Raw genomic sequence first — 19,610 nt, 5'->3', positions numbered from 1 at the left:
AAAAAGGAACCCAAGGAACGGGGCTTGCTCAATCTCCTCCTTCAACCTGAGAACTTCCGTTTGGCACTGGTCTGACCATGCAAAATGCACACCCTTCTTCAGCAACGACCTCATACCATCAGTCTTGTCGGCATACGACGGGACAAATCTGCTGTAGTACTCTGCGAGACCCATGAAGGATCTCAACTGATCTTTATTTGCTGGGGCTGGGGCATCCTTCAACGCTTTTACCAACTCTGCCCTAGGATGAATACTTTGGGCATCTAACGAATGTCCCAAATAAGTCACTGGGAACACCCACCTTGCACTTGCTAAGTTTGAGTGTGAGACCACAATCCCTCAAGACATATATCACCTCAAAAACCCTAACATCATGTTCAGCTCGCGACTTACCCCATACTAAAATGTCATCCTGGAAACATTCTACACCCCGAATGCCCCCAAAAAGTTTCTGCATTGTCCTATGGAACACCGCAGCTGCGGAGGCCAAGCCGGAGGGCAAGCCACAGCATTGGCTACAGTTACTGCCCAGAAAGTGGTGGAGTTCCTCTCTGCGGTGTTCGACAGGAAAGGCGTGCCTGCGGGGCTGGTGACCGATAATGGTGCCCAATTTGTGTCGGACTACATGCAAAAGTATTTGCGTGATTTTGGTATATGTCATCATAGGGTTGCGTTGTACAACCCACAGGCTAATGGTCTAGTAGAACGCATGAATCGTTTTGTTAAGGGTGCGGTTCAGTTGGCCCTTGCCAATGGCCTTCTTTGGGGGAGAGTGGTATCGGAGTCACTGAAAGCATACAGACTTACTCCTTCCGTTTACACTGGTCATTCTCCCTTCGAGTTGATGCGAGGGAGGAAACCTGGCTCTAAATTGAGAATCCCTGCCCTGGGTGGTGGGGTTCAATCACAAGTGGATATGCAAGAAGTCTTGGATCGAGTATGGTGCAGGCAACAGCGTTTTCTGCAGGAACAACTGGCCCACAGGAAGCCCTTGCCGGTCAAGTTGGGTGATTGGGTCCAGATCAAGAATCCCAGGTTTGCAGCGAAGGGACTCGGCAAGTATATGAAACCACGTTTAGTTGTCAAGTGTGGTCGTGGTGACGTCAAGCTTGAAGATGGCTCCAGATGGAGTCTCGGGCGTGTGGTTGTGGTAGACAAGGTCAAAATGGATTCTGCTGGTGGTGCGTGGGGGGAGCCTGATTGGGCTGCAGGCGATGCTGGGGCGTTGGTTGAATGTCCCTTGCCATGCTCTTCTACATATGGGGAGGCTGCTGATAAGGTGCCTCCTATGCTGGCCCCTTTTCACAATGGTGAAACTGCTCTTGTTCCAGTGTGTGAACGTGATGAGGAGGCATCCTCCCTTACTGGGTCGTCTGTCCCTGTCCAGGGTCATGTTCATCCTGTCAGAGTGAGGAAGGTTCCTTCCAAGTACAATGATTTTGTTGTGGGTGCCATAGTTCGTTAGCACTTTTCTAGTTCATATTTTTTCCCTCTTTTGAGCTTCATTAAGGTCCTTGTTCTGGTCCTTATCTATCTTTTCCCCTTTTAGCTGCATTTTGGCTCCCATTATGCGTTGTGGTGAATGTGTGTCTTGCCTGTTGTGTGTGTTGCAGTAGCGTGTGTAGCTGTGTGTGTGTGGTTGTTTTGCCGTCAGTTGTGGGTAAAGGGGGGAGAAGTGTTGTAAAGTGTCTTTTGCTCTTGAGTGGAATTCTACCTCGTAGAATTCCACTCTTTCTCCAATGTCATGTTTACTTCTGCTCAGAGGAGAGATTCCATTAAGAGCCGTTAGAAGCTGAGTGAAGAGGTGCTGTGTAGGCTGAGTACTGCTGGCTCAGGCTGGTTACCAATAAAGATCTTCACTCACCTGCAGTGTATGCTTCCTTATTACAGGACTGTGCTGCGGCGGCCCTGGGCCGGATAAAATCCTGCCCAGGTGGGCCTAAGAACGCCCCACTGGGAAGGCTTCACTTTGTAGGTTCCCAGTGCAGTGCAGTATGTGGTGCCTGGCTTCCGGGCAGCCCATCCACCCTGCCAGAAGTGGTTCCAAGAGTGTTGTGAAGACCTGGCCTGGCTTAAGGTTAATGCACAGCTGTAAGTGTTGCGGGGTCCGAATGTATGATATGGCATTTATAACAAGTGTTTCAAGGTGCGACAAGACAAGGAGAACAGAGGGAAGACCGAGACAACGATCTCACTAGGCCAGCTGACATAGAGATAGCGCAAGTGTGGGGAAGGGGAAAAGTGCGGGGCAGGGGGGGAAGTGCATAGGATAAATAGTAAAATAAGACACTAAATTGCAACCAGCTGGTGGCAAGTGCAAGGGTAAGTGCAGACATCGGGTGTCAAGTGCTGGTAGGGACTGTAGGGATACAGAAACAGTCATTGAGTGCAAGAGTTGCCAGGGGGGCAGTGCAGCTGTGAGAGAGACAGGAAGGCTGTTCCAGAGGGAGGTCCCAGCAGAAGAAAGAGATCTTAGACCAACTCGTTGCTTGGAGAAGCGACTGACCCTGAGAGAGTTGAAGGCGGATGAGCAAAGAGCTCCAGAAGGAAGATATTTAGGAAGAGAGTTGAAGGTATTGAGGCTGCAGACCCCAGAAGGCCTTGTGGACAACGCAGAGGATTTTTAACTTGATCCTCGCCACCACTGGGAGCCAGTGCAGAGATTTCAGTCCTGGAGAGATACGATCCCTGGGCTTGAGGCCAAGGACCAGTCCCGCAGTCCTGTTTTGGATGAGTTGCATAGGGCGGAGAGTAGAGGCAGGCAAATTTAGAAAGAGGCTGTTGCAGTAGTCCAGCCTAGAGGGGACCAGAGCTCTGGAGACCATGAGCTTCTGGGGGAAGGAGAGGAAAGGAAGAATACCTCTGAGGAGGTTCAGCTGATAGTGTGACTTCTTAGTGACATCCGATGTGTGGAGATGAGGAGAGTGTAGTGTCAAAGATGACCCCAAGGTTTTTAGCCTCACAGGTGGGAGCAGGGAGATGGCCCAGAGAGGCTTGCCAGAGAGTGACCGGAAAGGAGGGAGCAAGTGTGCCGATGAGAAGAATCTCGCTCTTACTGGCATTAAGGAAGAGATCATTGGTGGCACACCACTCCTGGATAGCAGACAGACTGAGATGAGAGGAGAAGTGGTGGCGGAAGGGAGACTGAAAATGAGTTGTCATCCGCATAGTACTAAAAGTTGGGACAGAGAGCGGCAATGCAGTGGCTAAAAAGTGCAAGGTATTGGTTGAACAGCCCGGGAGATAAGTTAGACCCCTGGAGTGCACCACAGGTAGAGATGGAGAAGAGGAAGGACCCAAGTTGGACCTGGGAGGGTCGACCAGAGAGAAGTCAGCCAAGCCAGGGCCTGATCAGTGATACCCAGGTTATCACGGAGACTGTTGAGCAGGATGGCATGGTTGACCATGTCAAAGGCAGAAGAGAGATAAAGTAAGATGAGGACACAGGGGGTGTTGGAATCCCGGTTGGAGAGCAGGTCTTCACGGATGTTCAGGAGAGCAGTTTCCATGCTCCTGGCAGCTCTGAAGCCAGACTGACGGTCATGGAGACAACCAGCAGATTCAGTGTGAAGATTAAGCTAGGAGATGGACAGCTTTTTTTAGGAGTTTTGCCAGGAAAGGAGTGATGGAGATTGGGCGGTTAGCCGGGCAGGAAGTGTCGGCAGATGGTTTCTTAAGAAGAGGGTGCATAAGGGAGTGCTTGAGGGGGAGACTCCAGTGGCGAAGGAGTGATTGCAGAAGTCAGCCCGAGCAGGAGCCAGGGTGTCAATGTGGTCCTTGATGGCTTTGGAGGAACAGGGATGAACCTGTTTTGATGAGACTTTCATAGATTGGACTTGTCTAGAAATCTCGTTTGGGGAGAACAGGGGAAAGGCAGAGAAGGAGGGAGGAGAGGTGGCCGAAGAAGGGCCAGAGGATAAGCAGGGAGTAGAGGGAGGTGGGGGAGAGGAAGAGAGGGAGGACAAGATGACCTGAGAAGCCAATGTCGTACAGATTGCCTGGGAGGGAACATGAGGGAGAGACTCCAGCAGGATTGCCAGCTCCTTGCAGATTTTAAAGAATTTGGCCGAGTTGTTAGATTCCGCAGAGACGCAGGCTTGGATGTGGGCTCTCTTCTTAGTGCAGACAGAGAGCCGGTATTGCCTTTGGAGCAGGCGGCAGGTCAGTTTGTCAGAGGGTGTACCGGAAGCAAGCCATTTCCTCTCGGCCACCATGCACTTACGTCTGAGTCATACCACGAGTTGCACTTGGCTTTGGACTTCAGGCGGATCCTCATGACGGGGGCAAGAACATCGAGAGTATCAGATATAGCAGAGTGGTGCATTGGAAAGGGCTGTCGGGGTGAGAGCCAGCCAAAGGGGGGTGTGTGGGAAAGTGGCAGGAAAAGCCTCAACTGGCACACATGGGGTCAGATAATGGAGAAGGTAGGTGGCAGTGCTGGAGTAGGCTTGGCCTGAGGGGTAGAGAGGGTGAGCTGGGAGGTACGGAGAAAGTGATCACTCCAGGATAGAGGAGTGGTGAGAGGGATCGAAAGGGGAAGGTCTGAAGAGATCCGAACATCCAGAGTGCCCTGCAGAGTGAGTCGGGCCAGAGGGGAGACTAGAGAGTGAGCGAGAGTTGCAGAGGTCGCGAAAGAGTCCAGAGGAAGGACATGACTCATCCAGGTGGATGTTAGTCTCCAAGATGGAGGAGTTGAGTGGTCAAGACAGGAGGGAAGAGGAGAGGTCCGAGATCTGACCAGGTGGCCGATAGATGGTAGCCACAGTAAGGGAATGGCCAGGTGAGAGCTTGCAGACGATTCATTCGAAAGAGGAGTAGGCCTGCGTAGGAATGACAGAGGCAGGAGTCCATGTAGGGAAGATCAGGGCTACACCCCCTCCGGAAGGTTTGGATCTGGGCACAGAGAGGATCTTGTAGCCATAAGGGAGGAAGGTGTAAAAGCTTGTGACAGAGCTGGCCGTGACCCATGTCTCGGTGAGACCAAGGACATAGGTCAAGTTCCTCCAGGAGGTGGCAGATGTCAGAGGAGTGTTTGACAGCAGAGCAAGAGTTTAGAGTGGCAATATGGAGACAGTTGATGTCCTTGAAATACTTCGGCGAGGGGTACAAATCAGAGGTACGCCCTGCAGAGATGTAGAAGACCGGGGGGGAGGGAAGAAGAGAAAGGTGGGGAGAGCAAGGTAGCCAAGGAGGAGACAGCAAGGGGAGGTAAGGAAGCCGTGGAGGGGAGAGAAGGGACAGCAGGAGAAGAAAGGAAATTGATGAGGCGCGGGAAGTGTCTATCAAAGAGAAGGTTGGCTTGAGGGCCTTGGACCAAGATGGTGCCATTCACATAAACAATAATAATGACCTTAGAGGAGTGGAAGGAGGCCAGGAGGGCCTCCCACCAGGTGGCACCATTAATTGGAGAAGAAGAGAAAGGAGAAAGCACAGAGACCATAGATCTGGCGAAGGAACGATGGAGGATGTCGATGAGGGTTTGCCTGGAGGAAGAATTGGTATAGGTGTCGGCTATAGGGAGGCCTGGGTTGGAGACCAGGATATCTTTTTTAAACTTCTTCCTACCAGATTTAGTGAGGAGGGCAGACTAGTCGATGGAGAAGCAGTTAGAATATATAGGAGAGGCAGAGAGCCCTATAGAATAGGTAGAGAGAAGAGAAGAGGAAGGGTGTGGGATGGGGGAAGGGGGTAGAGCACTAGGGAAGGACACAGGGAGGGGTACAACAGATGAGACCGAGAGACTGGACAATAGTAGACACATGGACCAGACAACAGGAGTTTAGATAATGGTAGAAAAGTTTGCTAGATGAAGGCTTTGCTAGGAGGCAAAAACCACAGAACGGCGCTACTTCACAATGCAATTTAAATAACGGAGGAAAAACGCACCCAAGTCCGAGAGTAATGTAAGGTAGGGAAAAAGGGCTAGGTTTCACAATACAATTTATTTTAATACTTTACTGTGCAATTCAAATAGCAGAGGAAAAACTCACCTAAGTCTGCTATGTGGCCTGGTTTTCCCTCACCTGGACCACTCCTACCTTACTAGTCGCTGCTGGTTGATGGCTGGCCACTGGCTTCCCCTGCTGACACCTGCAGACACTGGCTGGAGTCGCCGCAATGGGAGCTGCCCTTTGCCATGTGCCCCTTAGCTACAGGGGCTGCCCTGGGAGGGTCTGTTAAGAGGAGCAGAAAGGCTATCGGGGGCAGTGGCCGGCTGGGAGGATGGTGGTGAGGGGAGGAGAGGGTTGGGGAACAAGTGTGGCTGCTGGGGCCTGGGGGGTTTTTAAACATTGGCTTGAAGGAGCTGTGCTTGGGCCTAGAAACTCAAAGGTTCAGTGCTGCGCATAGTTCAGAGCAGCAACAGTGAACCTTGAGGTAATCCCGAAGGTCCCGCATCTAGGTTGTTCCTCAACCCTTATTTCTCCAGCATGGGGTCTGGCATGGATTCACATGCTCATGAATATTCCCCGTCGTCGGGCTGGGAATCCTCGGTAAAGAAAAAAACCAGTATCAGTTTCGTTTCTGATCTGTCTTTCGTAGTAGTAACCAATCACTGATCTCTGCGTCATACTGACCACAGCCAATGACTGCCCTCTACCTAAGCCCCGCCTCTGGCAGCCATCTTCAGATTTTTACCGCACGTTCATTTGTTGGGATCCTCGTGCTATTGCTCTCGAGCGTTAGTGCTATTCTTTTCACGTTTTTTCTCAAAAACTTCGTTTTTTCGGTCAAAAGAGCTTCAAGCTCCACCGACTCTCCATCCGATCAACGGGGACCCGTGTCGGATTCGTCTACGCCCCCTCAAGGGTGAAGATTTCGTCGAGCTACGCTTTTGGAGGACTCCAGAAGTTTCTCAGGCCCATCTCGGACATGGCCCAGGAGAAGGGAAGCTCGACGCCCGGAAAGCTGTTCAGGGTCTGCCCTGGATGCCAGCTACAGAATGTCTTTAAGGAAGACGAACACTCCTTTTGTCTTTACTGCCTGCATGAGGACAAGACGCACGCGGAGAAGGACTGTGCGTTTTGCGGCAACATGTCGGAGCGGACCATGAAGGACCGCCATCAACGTCTCGCCAACTGGCTGGAAGGGAAGAGCCCGTCCGGCGAGAAGAAGAGGAAGAAATCCAAGCGGTCTTCTAAGACCTTTGAGGACGCCCCGGCGACGGGGGTCCAACACAAGGCCAAGCACCGCGAGTCCGCTGGCACCGGGAGCGCTGAACGGTCAGGCTCTACGGGCGCCAGGCAGGGCGCACCCTCCCCGGCGCCATCAACCACGAGCCAACGCTCTGGGTCGGATAAGAGGAAGGCCGAGCACCCGGCGAAGCTCCTGGAGAGGACTCGGTCGAGCTCTAAGGCCCCATCGGAGGAGGAGCGAGGCAGTGCCCCCCCCCCCTCAAGGATAAGGCGGTGAGCGCACCTAAGGTGGTGAAGGCCTTAATCCATCCGGCCAATGCCTCTATGGAGACTGTTGCGGCGGCCCTGGCTCAGCCTGTGGAGGCTACACCAGTGGTGGCGACCTCGGGGCTCAGAGTCTCCCTGCCACCGCGGAGGGAGTCCTCCTTTTGTGCCCATTGACAGGACCCCCGTGAAACCTCCGGCGGAGAAGAAGGGGGGGCAGGAGGTCGTCGTGGATTCGGCCTCAACCTCTGAGGAAGAGCTGATCGAGGTCTTAAAGCACGGCCTTGGCGTGGAAGAAGACCAGCCCGTCGGGAGGGATCCCGACGCAGGTGACGACGATATCGTCGAGGGTGACGACGGGGCCCCTGCCCGCCCGTCAGACTCCCCTCTGCCAGTGCCGCAAGACAACTCGGCGGCCATTTTGTTGGCTATACAGTCCTTATGCTCGGAGATAAGGACGAGACTACCGTTACCACCAGCGGAGGAACCACTCCCGTCGGGGGATCCAGAACCTGGACCTTCTGGCAGCCCTCCCCCCCCCAAGAAAAGAAGGATTCACCCTCCACCTCCTTTTCAGCCGTCGCGCCCCGTTCAGCCCTCCTCCCCGTCCACGACTCGAGGGGATGATACGGGGACTGACACGGCCGCGAGGTGTACGACGAGGATCTACCGTTGTCGCCTCCCACCCGGGCTTCCCTGCCCGACGAGATTGGATCGTTTCACTCCATGATCGCCAGGGCATCCGAGCTCTTCCAGCTCTGCCCTGAGGAGAAGGAAGGTTTCCTTTATCAACGGCGCGAGGCCAAGAGGAAGACGGTCCTCGCGGTACCTCTACTGGACGATATTTGGGATGAGGGCCTCGCCCTCCTCAAGAACCCATCCACGACGCCAGCTAGAAGAGACCGGTACGAGAAGAAGTACCGGGTCCTAGATGCGGCCCCCTTGTGTCTCCGGGCACAGCCTACCCCGGACTCTGTCGTCTCCGCTGCGGCCAGGAAGAAAGCGGGGGGGGGGGGCCGCCTCTACGTCGACTTCCCCGCCGGACGGCGAGGGAAAGAAATTGGACACTATGGGGCGCAGAGTCATCTCGTTTGCAGCGACGACGATTAAGGCGGCCAACGCCTTGGCTATCGTAGCCCGCTACGACAGGGAGCTGTGGTACAAACTGGCTCCCCTGCTGGACTTCCTGCCGGACGACAAGAGGGCGGAGGCCCTGGAGATCCTGCAGGAAGGTGAGGTGGCGTCGGACCACGCCATCACTATTGCGACGGACATCGCCGACACTGGATTTCACCAGTTGGGCAACGGCGTGTGCCTTAGGCGGCGTGGATGGCTCAAGGCTACGGATTTCCGTCAAGACGTGCAAACCAGAGTCCTGGACATGCCGTTCGATGGGAACAACCTGTTTGGGAAAACAGTGGACGATTTCCCTTCAGGCCATTAAAGCGGACACGGAGACGGCCCGGGCTCTCGGGGTTCTCCATCAACGGCGGCCACCCTTTCGGAGCGGCGGAGGCAATGGCGCCTCCAAAGGTTCCGGCGGCGGATTTTCCACTTTCCGTCAAGCGGCCCGTTCGTCGTCTCAGGAGGCTTACAGGGGACGAGGCAAGTCAGGCGGACCTCGCCGTCGTCGCCAAGGAGGTCAAGGCGGCAAAGCCTCGTCGAAGCAGGATTGAACCGGACGTGGGGTCGGGCCCCCACCGAAGCACCCCGGTGGGAGGCCGGCTGGCGAGCTTTGTCAGCGTGTGGGAGTCCATCTCCACCGACCGTTGGGTGCTGGACGCCCTAGCCCAGGGCCATGCGCTCGAGTTTCAAAGAAGGTGCCCGCACGTCCCCCCCTGTGGCCAGGAAAGAGCTTCACGTCCCTCAGCTTCTCCTGGAGGTAAAGGCGATGCTCAGGAAGGGCGCCATCGAACTCGTCCCAAAGAGGCTCCGGGGCTCCACAGTTTATTCAACATACTTCCTCGTGAACAAGAAGAAGACGGGAGGATGGCGCCCCATCCTAGACCTACGACGACTCAACAAGTTCATCAAGGCACAGAAGTTCCGGATGATCACCCTCCAGCACGTCCTGGGTCAGCTGGAGGAGGGCAACTTCCTGTCGTCGTTGGATTTGGAGGATGCCTACTTCCATATTCCCATCCTAAAGGGGCACCGAAAATTTCTCAGGTTTGTGGTCCAAGGGCGTCACTATCAGTTCAGAGCCCTTCCCTTCGGACTACGGTCGGCACCCAGGGTATTCACCAAGTGCCTCGCACCGGTGGCGGCGCAGCTGCGCCGAGAGGGGATCCACGTCTACCCCTACCTGGACGACTGGCTCATCCAAGCCAAGACGAGGGAGCTCGCCGTGGAGCGGCAAGGACCGTCCAACTTCTCACGGACCTGGGATTCTCCGTGAACTACGCCAAGTCCCACCTGGTACCCGCGCAAGACGCACTGTTTCTGGGAGCGAAGCTTGACACAGTGTCCCTTCTGGCCTCCCCGTCGGAGGAAAGGACCAGGTCCATCCTGGGCAAGGTACAGCGGATGCTGGTTGCCGACGCGGCCATGGTGAGGTCCATCAAGTCCCTCCTCGGAATGATGTCTTCTTGCATCTACCTCATTCCCCTGTGCAGGCTCCGGATGCGCCCGTTGCAGGAGTTCCTGGACGCGCGCTGGATCCAAACGACGGGCAGCTTCGAGGAGAAGATCACACTCGACGAGAGTTTCCGACGAGCGATCCGGTGGTGGGGCACCCGCGCGCATCTGACGGCGGGCATGGACTTCCAGACCCCAGGCCACCAGGAGACAGTGACCACGGATGCCTCCCTGGAAGGGTGGGGAGCGGACACCGAAAAACTGCACGCGAGAGGCCTTTGGCTCCCGACGGAGAAGTCCCTCCATATCAACGTCCTGGAGCTCCGCGCAGTGTTTTGGGCCCTCAGGTCCTTCCTTCCGTCCCTCAAGGGCAAGGTGGTGAGGATCTTCACCGACAACACCACCACCATGTTTTACATCAGGAAACAGGGCGGAACCAGGTCCCCAGCACTGTCCAAGGAGGCGCAGGACCTGTGGCATTGGGCCGTCGCCCAAGGGATGTTTCTGGTGCCGTTTCATCTGGCAGGGATAAAAAACACCATCGCCGACTCACTCAGCAGGGAGCTGCGCTCGTGCCACGAGTGGGAACTACGGCAGATCTAGTGGATCGCCTCTTCCGACGGTGGGGCACACCCCAGATCGACCTGTTCGCGACGATGACGAACTCCAAGTGCCGGAGGTTCGCCAGCAGGTTTACCCAGCCGAGGAGCATGGGCGATGCTTTCTCGTTCCCCTGGGAGGGCCTGTTCCTATACGCGTTCCCTCCATTACCACTGCTGATCCGGCTCATCAACCAGCTCAAGAGGTCACAGTGCAGGATGATCCTCGTCGCACCTGCGTGGCCGAGGCAGATATGGTTCCCGGACCTTCTGGACTTGTCAGCGTCCCCGTCAATCAAGCTGCCAGTGGACGCGGATCTGCTCTCCAGGGAAGGAGGCGCCATCCTCCACCACGACCCGAAGTCCCTGAACTTGCAGGCCTGGCTCCTGCAGCGCTAGAGTTTGGAGGATACGAACTACCGGCCGACTGCAGAGAGGTTCTTGCAAAGGCCAGGGCGTCCTCGACTCTGAAATGCTACGGACACAAATGGAAGAGGTTCTCTGTCTGGTGCCACGCACAGAAGATTAACCCTCTAAGGATCACGGCTCCCCAAGTACTGCCGTACCTGTTGACGCTGGCCAAAGCTGGACTGGCACACGCGTCCATCAAGATTCATCTTGCTGCGATCTCCCGATACACCAGAACCACGGGGCGGACGTCCTTGTGGTCTCATCGTCTGGTAAAAGAATTCATGAAGGGACTGTTCAAATTGTTCCCGCCGGTGAAGGCTCCGGCCCCGGCGTGGGAGCTCAACGTGGTGCTGACCAAGCTCATGGGACCTCCGTTCGAGCCTCTGCACTCGGCCCCGTTGAAGTTTCTGTCGTGGAAAACAGCGTTGCTTGTGGCCATCACCTCCGCACGACGGGTGGGAGAGATCCAGGCCCTTTCCTGCAAGGCCCCGTACTTGACTTTTCACGACACGAGGGTAGTGCTCAGGACGCACCCCTCCTTCATGCCCAAGGTGCCGTCGGACTTCCACCTCAACAAACCCTTGGTGTTACCTGTGTTCTTCCCGTCGCCTTCGTCGCCGGCTGACAGGACTTTGCACTCGCTGGATGTGGCTAGAGCGCTGAAGTTCTACGTGGACCGCACGAAGTGTTTTCGGAAGACGTCACAACTCTTTGTGATCTTTGGACCTGTCAATCAGGGGAAGGCTCTCTCGAAGGCTTCCATTTCCAGATGGCTCTCCGGCTGTATCATATACTGTCACCGGTTGGCAAACAGACCGCTGCCTGGCCGTCCGAGAGCCCATTCCACCAGAGCGATCGCAGCTACCACGGCGTTCCTATCTGGTGTGCCCCTGCTGGACATATGCAGGGCTGCTACGTGGAGGTCGACGCACACCTTCACGAAATTCTACTGCGTCGATCGGGATTCCAGGGAGGAGTCCAGGGTCGGCCAAGCAGTGCTGCGCAACCTGTTCGCCTGAGGTGAGCCTGGTGAGGAGTTAAGATGCTTAATGTTGAGTTGATGTAATGCTTAATGTTGAGCCTTTGCCACCTCCCGTGGTTGTGCATGTGTGTACTGCTATGTATTCTTTATTCATGAGCATGTGAATCCATGCCAGACCCCATGCTGGAGAAGGAACAAGTTACTTACCTGTAACTGTTGTTCTCCAGCATGGGTCTGGCATGGATTCACATACGAACCCTCCCGCCTACCACTCTGCGGCTCTTCACTTGGTCATACTGCCACTTCACGTGCTTCCAAATCTGAAGATGGCTGCCAGAGGCGGGGCTTAGGTAGAGGGCAGTCATTGGCTGTGGTCAGTATGACGCAGAGATTAGTGATTGGTTACTACTACGAAAGACAGATCAGAAACGAAACTGATACTGGTTTTTTCTTTACAGAGGATTCCCAGCCTGACGACAGGGAATATTCATGAGCATGTGAATCCATGCCAGACCCATGCTGGAGAACAACAGTTACAGGTAAGTAACCTGTTCCATATTAAACAGAATATTCCATATGCATGGACAGAAACTTAAGCCATAATACCTACTCATTTAAACTATAGATACTATGATGTGGTTTGGGATTAAAAAGGCTTCAACCAGCTGGTTAATATTCATTTGGATGACATGTTTGTGGGGAAATTCCCCCGCCCCCTGCTCCCTGCTCCCACGTGCTCTCACTTACCAACAAGATGATGGCTCAAGCTGAAGAAGGCCTTGGGGGCTTTTTCACTAAATACTAGGCAAGCACACATTACCAGTCGTGAATAGTACCACACCGCCCTCCTGCCCCTGCCCATGGTGTGTTCTTCTATACTTCAGTGTTGGGGTTTTCCCAACTAGTCCATCCATAGCAGGCAGCCAAAGCAGAGTTTACCCAACAATGAAGAAATTCTGTGGTACAGGTTCCTCAACTGATGACTGCCATAAAGCACCCCCTGCCAGATCAGCAGATTAAATAGCAGTATCGTTGTGTTGCTGGGCATTAATGGCCTGGACCACACATATGACGTCGCTCATCCCTGTTACTTCATACCATCATGCCAATCTCTGCGATGTAGCGCAGTAACATCCACCCGGTATGTGCCCGGTGGAGGACTGATGTCCAACCCCCAAGACACCCTCGTGCTCCTATGTCTCCCACCGCCCTGCGTCCTGGGTGGGGGACAGCTCTAATATAGGCACTGTGATTGGTAATCCTACCGCTTGGAGGGGGGCGGGGAAGACATACAAATGAATAGTAACCTTCCTCGTTTTTTCTGTTGACCAATTGCAGCTGGAAGTCCAGTCTCCCCCAGGCACCACCATCGGGCACATTATCCAGGACTGGCACGCATGCCTGCCCAAGTTCTCCATCCAGAACGCCTCCAAGGAGACCGTCCTGAAGGTGACGGGGCCCTGTCTGGCCTGCAACTGCTGCAGCGACGTCAACTTCGAGGTAAGCCATGGCTCTGGGAAGAGGGCCGGGGTGTCTCTGGGAGCCAAGCGGGGACTGTTGGAGCCCGAGGGTGACCAAAGCATCAGTGCCCCAGCTGGAGTGGACATACCACACCAGACCCAAATCAAATGAAGACCTGTATTGGGGTGCAGGGGTTGAGGTTTGTGTGGGTGACAGGCGACTATTAAAGGATCACGGATCTGATGAGGGATAGACATTGGTTTAGACCAGCACTGCTTCCTTGCTACTAAAGTATATTGACTTTACTGAATGGCTGTTATGGAGTTTGTCTTTGTCAATAATTTCAACCAAACATGCTCCATGCCGCCCCCCCCCCACTCTCACCCATGTGCTGATGTCACTTCCTTTGTGAGTCTGCTCATGTTGTAGAAGTGAAAGATGGAAAGCAGAGTGGTGCGGGCGTGCTGATGGCACCCAATACCCAAAAGGGCTGCCACCCATAGAGTAAACCGTGATCCCTGGCGCAGGGAGGATAGCTGCAGGGCAACGCGCTCGCCTTGGAAGCAAGACGACACGAAGCAACACAGGTTCGATCCATGGGTCCGCACTTAGAAACGTCTGGGTATAAAGCGTGATATAAATAACCAATTAAGTGGGGAAATGGAGGCTTCAGAGAGCTTTCTCACCCAACAGACCCCAGACACTCCATACTACATATGTTCCCCATAGATTCCCAGAATGTTTCTACTGTTATAAGAGTTATAGCTGTAGGCGATATGTTGTGCGTTTCTAGGCACTATAGAATCTGCTCCGCTGCAGCCTCGTGTAATGTGCGAGGTGATGCAGATCTTATCCCTGGAGCCAATTGGATCTGTTGGGAGATGCCCCCATTCCCCACCCTATTCCCTGTGTGCCTAATTCCATGTCAAAGCCTAGAGTACCCTGTCTTGAAGAGGAACTCCTGGGCCAGACCCCTCACTCTCGCTTGCAGTCATGATGAGTACTAACCTGCTGTTTCTGCACCCCCTCCTAAGGTCAAGACAACGGATGAGTCGCGGAGCGTTGGACGGATCAGCAAGCAGTGGTCAGGACTGCTGAAGGAAGCCTTCACAGATGCCGACAACTTCGGCATCCAGTTTCCCATGGACCTGGATGTCAAGATCAAGGCTGTGCTGCTGGGCGCCTGCTTCCTGATAGTGAGTAGCAGCAAACCCTCCACTACAGGCAATCTAGTGCATGAGAGGGCCCCTAGGGGCAGGGAAATTGGTATGGGGTCGGCCATCGTTCAGGGGATTGCCAAAGAGGGATCAGAGGTGGTTATTCTAGTCCCACTGCTGATTGCTGGAAGATTTTAGGGGTCCAGGAAGCAAGGATGAAGAGATCGGAAGGGCGATAAAGTCTTCATTTCGCGGGAAACAAAGGGGTGGAGAAGGTTGGAGTAGAAATATGGTAGATTCTGTCCCAGAGAGCTCCTGAGGGCAGAGCGTGGGTAACCATGGCAACCTGTATTTCCAGTGAAGCTCCTTGGATGGAGTTTGGGGTAGAGCTAAGGGTGCGGGTGTCCAGTCTGCCTGAGGTAATGGATGGGCGTTACACCAGACAGGGCGAATCAATTGGGATAGCGGAGCCTGGTGGGTAGAGGGAATATGGCAGATGGAAACTAGAAATTCTGGGTAGCCTATAGGTCTAGACCTGAGATGGCAGCTTAGGGGCAAATGGTGGGGCAGTGGGCAGTGATGGGGAAGTGTTGTAGTTCCAGGTGTGTTCTGAGGGGGTGGAGATCTGAATTGTGCTCTGTTTCCTGGGGGAACGGCAAAGGGTATAAGGGAGAGCCGAGATGGTGAAAAATAATGGATCGGAGGGGTGGGGGCTGTCAAGCGAAGAGAGTGACCACAGTTTCAGGAACTATGGGGGGGGGGCGCTTTTTTTCTGAGCTTCCCTTTCTGCGTACGAGCCATCTGAGCGCTGCATGTACCATAGTTTGCTTCATCCTCTCTCCTAACTATACTGTGACATTTCTGCTAGTTCTTGCCCCCTGGCTCTGATCCACACTTCGTAAATATGTTAAATGATATTGTGGCACAGCTGCTGGTTTCCGGCCTTCAGTGGTCCAAGGTAATTTTGATATAGGCAACGAAGACGGTTCCGTACCAGCCACTATTCACCTTTTGCATAACATGGAAACATTGTTACTTAAACATAAAATCAAAAGCCCCACGCGTTGGGCAGGCCGTATTCTGGACTTTCTCCTTTCGGAATCCGCATTAAACGCGTGAGATGTTCTTGATAACCAACCAAGTGTTCCCCACTCCTGCCATTTCTATTGGCGTTCATGTAGTCTGATATCTAGCGAGATCGATGGCATTCAGGCTTCCACTAGAATCGGGCTGGTGCTCTCAAGTGGTGCCTGACATTCAGGAGTAGCCCACATTTACTAAATTCTCTGGTTCTCAACAAGACATGTTGAGTTTGATCCCTAGTATCCTGTCAGGGCAGCCTCTGGACCTGTGCGCTTTGAAATAAATTCACAATCCGTTCCCTATTCTGGCATCTATATTCACTGACATTACTAGCAACTGGCCAGGGCCCTCTGTTGCTTGAGTAAGATTATGGCCAAACCCTTCTAGATCTCTCCAACATGGCCCATCTACAGCCAGTACCGTTCAGATGGAGACGACTGTAGTCCCTCACCCACAGAATTTATCTCTGGAGTCTTTCAATCATCGGCATGCAGCAGGTGGGATTTTGCAATGCCGGGGGCACAGACTGTCTATTCTTTTATCAGTATTGGACGAACGTAGCTTTGGCACCATTGAGCATACCTTTACTCGATGCCAAGTGCAAGAGGCAGGAGTTGTTGATGCGGTGTTAGCCTGGATCACTGCATTTCTAGCAAACCTTCAACAGTCGGTTGTCCTAGGCGCCTACCTCGCGCCTCTCACTACTACTCTGTGTGCAGTTGGGTTACTCATTGTTGCCCTTTGCATTTAATATTGATGTTGATCCTTCTGTGAAATAAGGACTCCCTCTTTACTCCTGCGACTCTACTTCGTATGCAGGGTAATCCTGGCTCTTTGGTTACAAGACAGTGGTTAAGGCTTGCAGCCAGTCAGGAATGGACGCTTATGGCAGTGGCTTAAATTTACCTCCGACAAAGCAGTGGTTCGTATTGTAGAAAGTACTGATGACAACTGGAATCTGTCTTTCGGGCCCCAAGCTAGGGAATTTGCCACTCGTTCTGCGTGAAGAACCTGGGTTTCAAAATTGTCCACAGCCTTTCCAATCCTCTGGTTAATGCAGTGACTGGGGTTTAATTTAGCAATTACAGATTTTGTTCAATATTTTAACTTTTCTGTACACCGACCTTCAGCCCATGGTTGTGACAGGCCCTATTACAACAAGGCTGGACTATTGAAATGGGCTGTATCTATGCCTTCCGCTTTCTCTTTGGGTGCTTACAGGTTGCTCAGAATTGGGTGCTTACAGGTTGCTCAGAATTGGGTGCTTACAGGTTGCTCAGAATTGGGTGCTTACAGGTTGCACAGAATTGGGTGTTTAGCGCTTGCTTAGAGTCGGGTGCTTCCAGCTTGCTCAGAGTCGGTTGCTCAGAGTCGGGTGCTTCCAGCTTGCTCAGAATTGGTTGCGAATCCTGTCATTAGGCAGCCTCATTAGCTCCCTCTGTGGCAGAGAATCTTGTTTAAGACACCGTATTCACGGGACATATAACTGGCGTGGCCCCTTGAGTATCCTTGAGGAATGGAAGCCTTCTGTCCCTTTTGCGTTTTTTTTTCGCTCTGGAGCAGACTACAAGCTCTAGGGGGTAACTGGTGAAATCGCTGCTGGAGCAACCAGTAATCAAAAGTCTCTAAAATGAGATCGTTTGCGTTATTAACGTATAGATATTTTATTGATAATGTAAATGATATTCAAATCGAATGTAAAAATCAAACGTTTAACACTCGTTTGACAGAGGCTGTCCTTTAGGAAGTACATAGTGACCCTTATATTAGTACTCTTTATTTTCTCAACAGTATTTTCACAAATAGATATTTTGAACACATTATCATCACATACAATCTGCTCCAGGTGCCTACCCACTCCAGGAAATGAGTAGAGGGATTGCCTTCTCTCTGGAATTACCCTAACTTTTGCTTGGCAACCCCTTCCTTGAGCTATTAAAACCATAGACGACCATATTCAATTCCAGGAGGCCCTGGATGACTCCTCTGCTGTAGCCTCCTCTGCTCCCACCGCAAAGACCTATGGGTAGTGAAGTCTATGATTTGATATTGCTCAGAGAGGAGGATGAGGATGGGCTCCAGTCCCAAGTGAGTAGAGCCGACTGGAAGATCAGAGATGAGGGACGGTGGGTTAAGAGGAGACTGGTTGCAGATTCAGCGCAGCGTAGGTCAGAGATGCAGTCTCTGGTGATCTAAAGAGGGGGTGTATCAGAGATGGGATGGGGTTTAAGCAGAGATTGGGGCTGTAGAGTAGCACAGTTTCTCCCGCCAGTCCTCACCTTGTCAGTTCCTCACTTGTTGTTTGTTTCTCTTTCCAGGACTTCATTTATTTCGAGAAGGTGAAAGACACCCAAAAGAACACGGCATTGGGTTAAGAACTTCAACGCTTCTCGCTCCCTCTCGTCAAGTCTCCTCCCTACCCCCCTGCATGCCTACAAAACGCCAGAGAGCGCCAAGAAGAACAAGGAAACCCTGTGCACCCTCGCTTGCTGATTGGTGCCCTCGAGCGCGGGACTGTTACCTGCCTGTACGCCATAGGGTGGATGTTTCTCTATTACCTCTTTTCAGTTTAGTGCCTTTTGTGATTGGTCAAGAGTTCCCGGCGCCGACGGGTGGAATTTGTGAGACTGGAGATTTTGTTCACCCCTCCATCTGTTACAGAGAACAAGTGGTGCTGGTGTACCCTCTCGCTGTCCATGTATACCTATGGACATTCTGACAAACAACCAATTTGCCCTGTTCTTGGATCCCTATCTGCTCTCTTGCGGGGCAACTGTCTGTGTAGTAGGGGTGTGAAACGGGCCAAGGCACGTTTTCAGCAGGCAGGCCTAGAAGATCAAGGCTTAAAAGGAGGCCTTGGCACGTGCAGCCGGTTACTGCGTGAAAAGTTGAAGCTGACCCTGCAGGAACCTTTTTTTATTCAAGGAAGGTGCCTCGTTTTCAGAAGACATTGACTTCCACAGGTCACGCAGCCTCCTCCGCCCTCTCCTGTTCAAAGACACATCCTCCATACACCGGGCTTGGGCACAAATCGAGATTTCTCTGGGCTGGTGTTGGGGGCACCACTTCTATATTCAGCAGTAGCTGGGCTGAGGGGGGGGGGGGGATTTCAGTGTTCTCTGTTAGAAGGTGCACTGCCAGGGAGCTTCCTGGGAATCGCCCACCCCCCAATGATGCCTTCCTCAACCCTACTATGAGGACCTGTGTGTTACACCAGCCCAACTGTATGCAAAGTGTTGTGTGAGTCTGTCCTTTGTTGGCTTTGTTTGTATGTGTTTTTATGGTGTCCTTTTTTCATTTAATAAACCTTTGCCCAGCCTTTGGCCACCTGGAATGCAGAATGTTGTATTTCAGGGGAGTCTGCCACATAGGAGTGCTGTGCCCACTCTGTAGATAAAGGTGAGGTGTGGCCTCAATGAAACGCTGCCCGCATGAGGATTCTGGTGCTCGTAGTCTGTCGCCCTCCTGCCAATCCTGTTGGGGAAATCCTGCTGCTGGCAGACCACCTTGGAAAATGGCTCTCGAAAAGATGTTATTCGAAAAGGAAATTTATTTTGAGGCCTGTTACGCAATCATGTGTGTGCGGAGTTGGGGACAGCCTCTCCTTCCGGCCACGATATCGGATCCCAAACCTTTTCATGCCACAGGTTTCGGCCACATAAATCAATAATACTGTGCCCATCACCGCCGTAGTGTCTTTGCTTGAACGAAGAAGGTGTGTTTGTGAAAGAAGGATAAAAAAAAGTGGAGCTTACTTGAATTACACAGAGTAGCATGTTGTGAGGTCATTGTCGTAGGTTCTGTGTATAGTGTATAGCTGCCATTTGTATGACTTTGCAGTGCTATATCCTTGCCCGAAGGTGCTTCGGGTGCGAGAATTACTCCTAACCCGTACTGCTATTGTAGGGCATTTTCAAGAGGATTTTTAGGAAGGCCAGAGGGC

General features: G+C 53.0%; 1 protein-coding gene across 3 annotated transcripts in view; it reads left to right on the top strand.

The window, feature by feature from the left end:
• LOC138566936 (phospholipid scramblase 1-like) overlaps positions 1–19,001 on the top strand; it is a 230,039-nt gene extending 211,038 nt beyond the window's left edge. For all 3 annotated transcript variants that reach the window (XM_069644706.1, XM_069644695.1, XM_069644715.1), the window contains 3 exons: positions 13,305–13,466; positions 14,462–14,623; positions 17,986–19,001. In XM_069644706.1, coding sequence (XP_069500807.1) covers positions 13,305–13,466; positions 14,462–14,623; positions 17,986–18,042 — 381 coding nt within the window. In that variant the 3' untranslated portion in view covers positions 18,043–19,001. The remainder of the gene's footprint in view (positions 1–13,304; positions 13,467–14,461; positions 14,624–17,985) is intronic.
• The last annotated feature ends 609 nt before the right edge of the window (positions 19,002–19,610 follow it).

Source organism: Ambystoma mexicanum, chromosome 1p (genome assembly GCF_040938575.1).
Source record: "Ambystoma mexicanum isolate Mex_15411 chromosome 1p, UKY_AmexF1_1, whole genome shotgun sequence".
Taxonomy (NCBI): domain Eukaryota; kingdom Metazoa; phylum Chordata; class Amphibia; order Caudata; family Ambystomatidae; genus Ambystoma; species Ambystoma mexicanum.
This window is presented reverse-complemented; position numbering and strand designations above follow the sequence as displayed.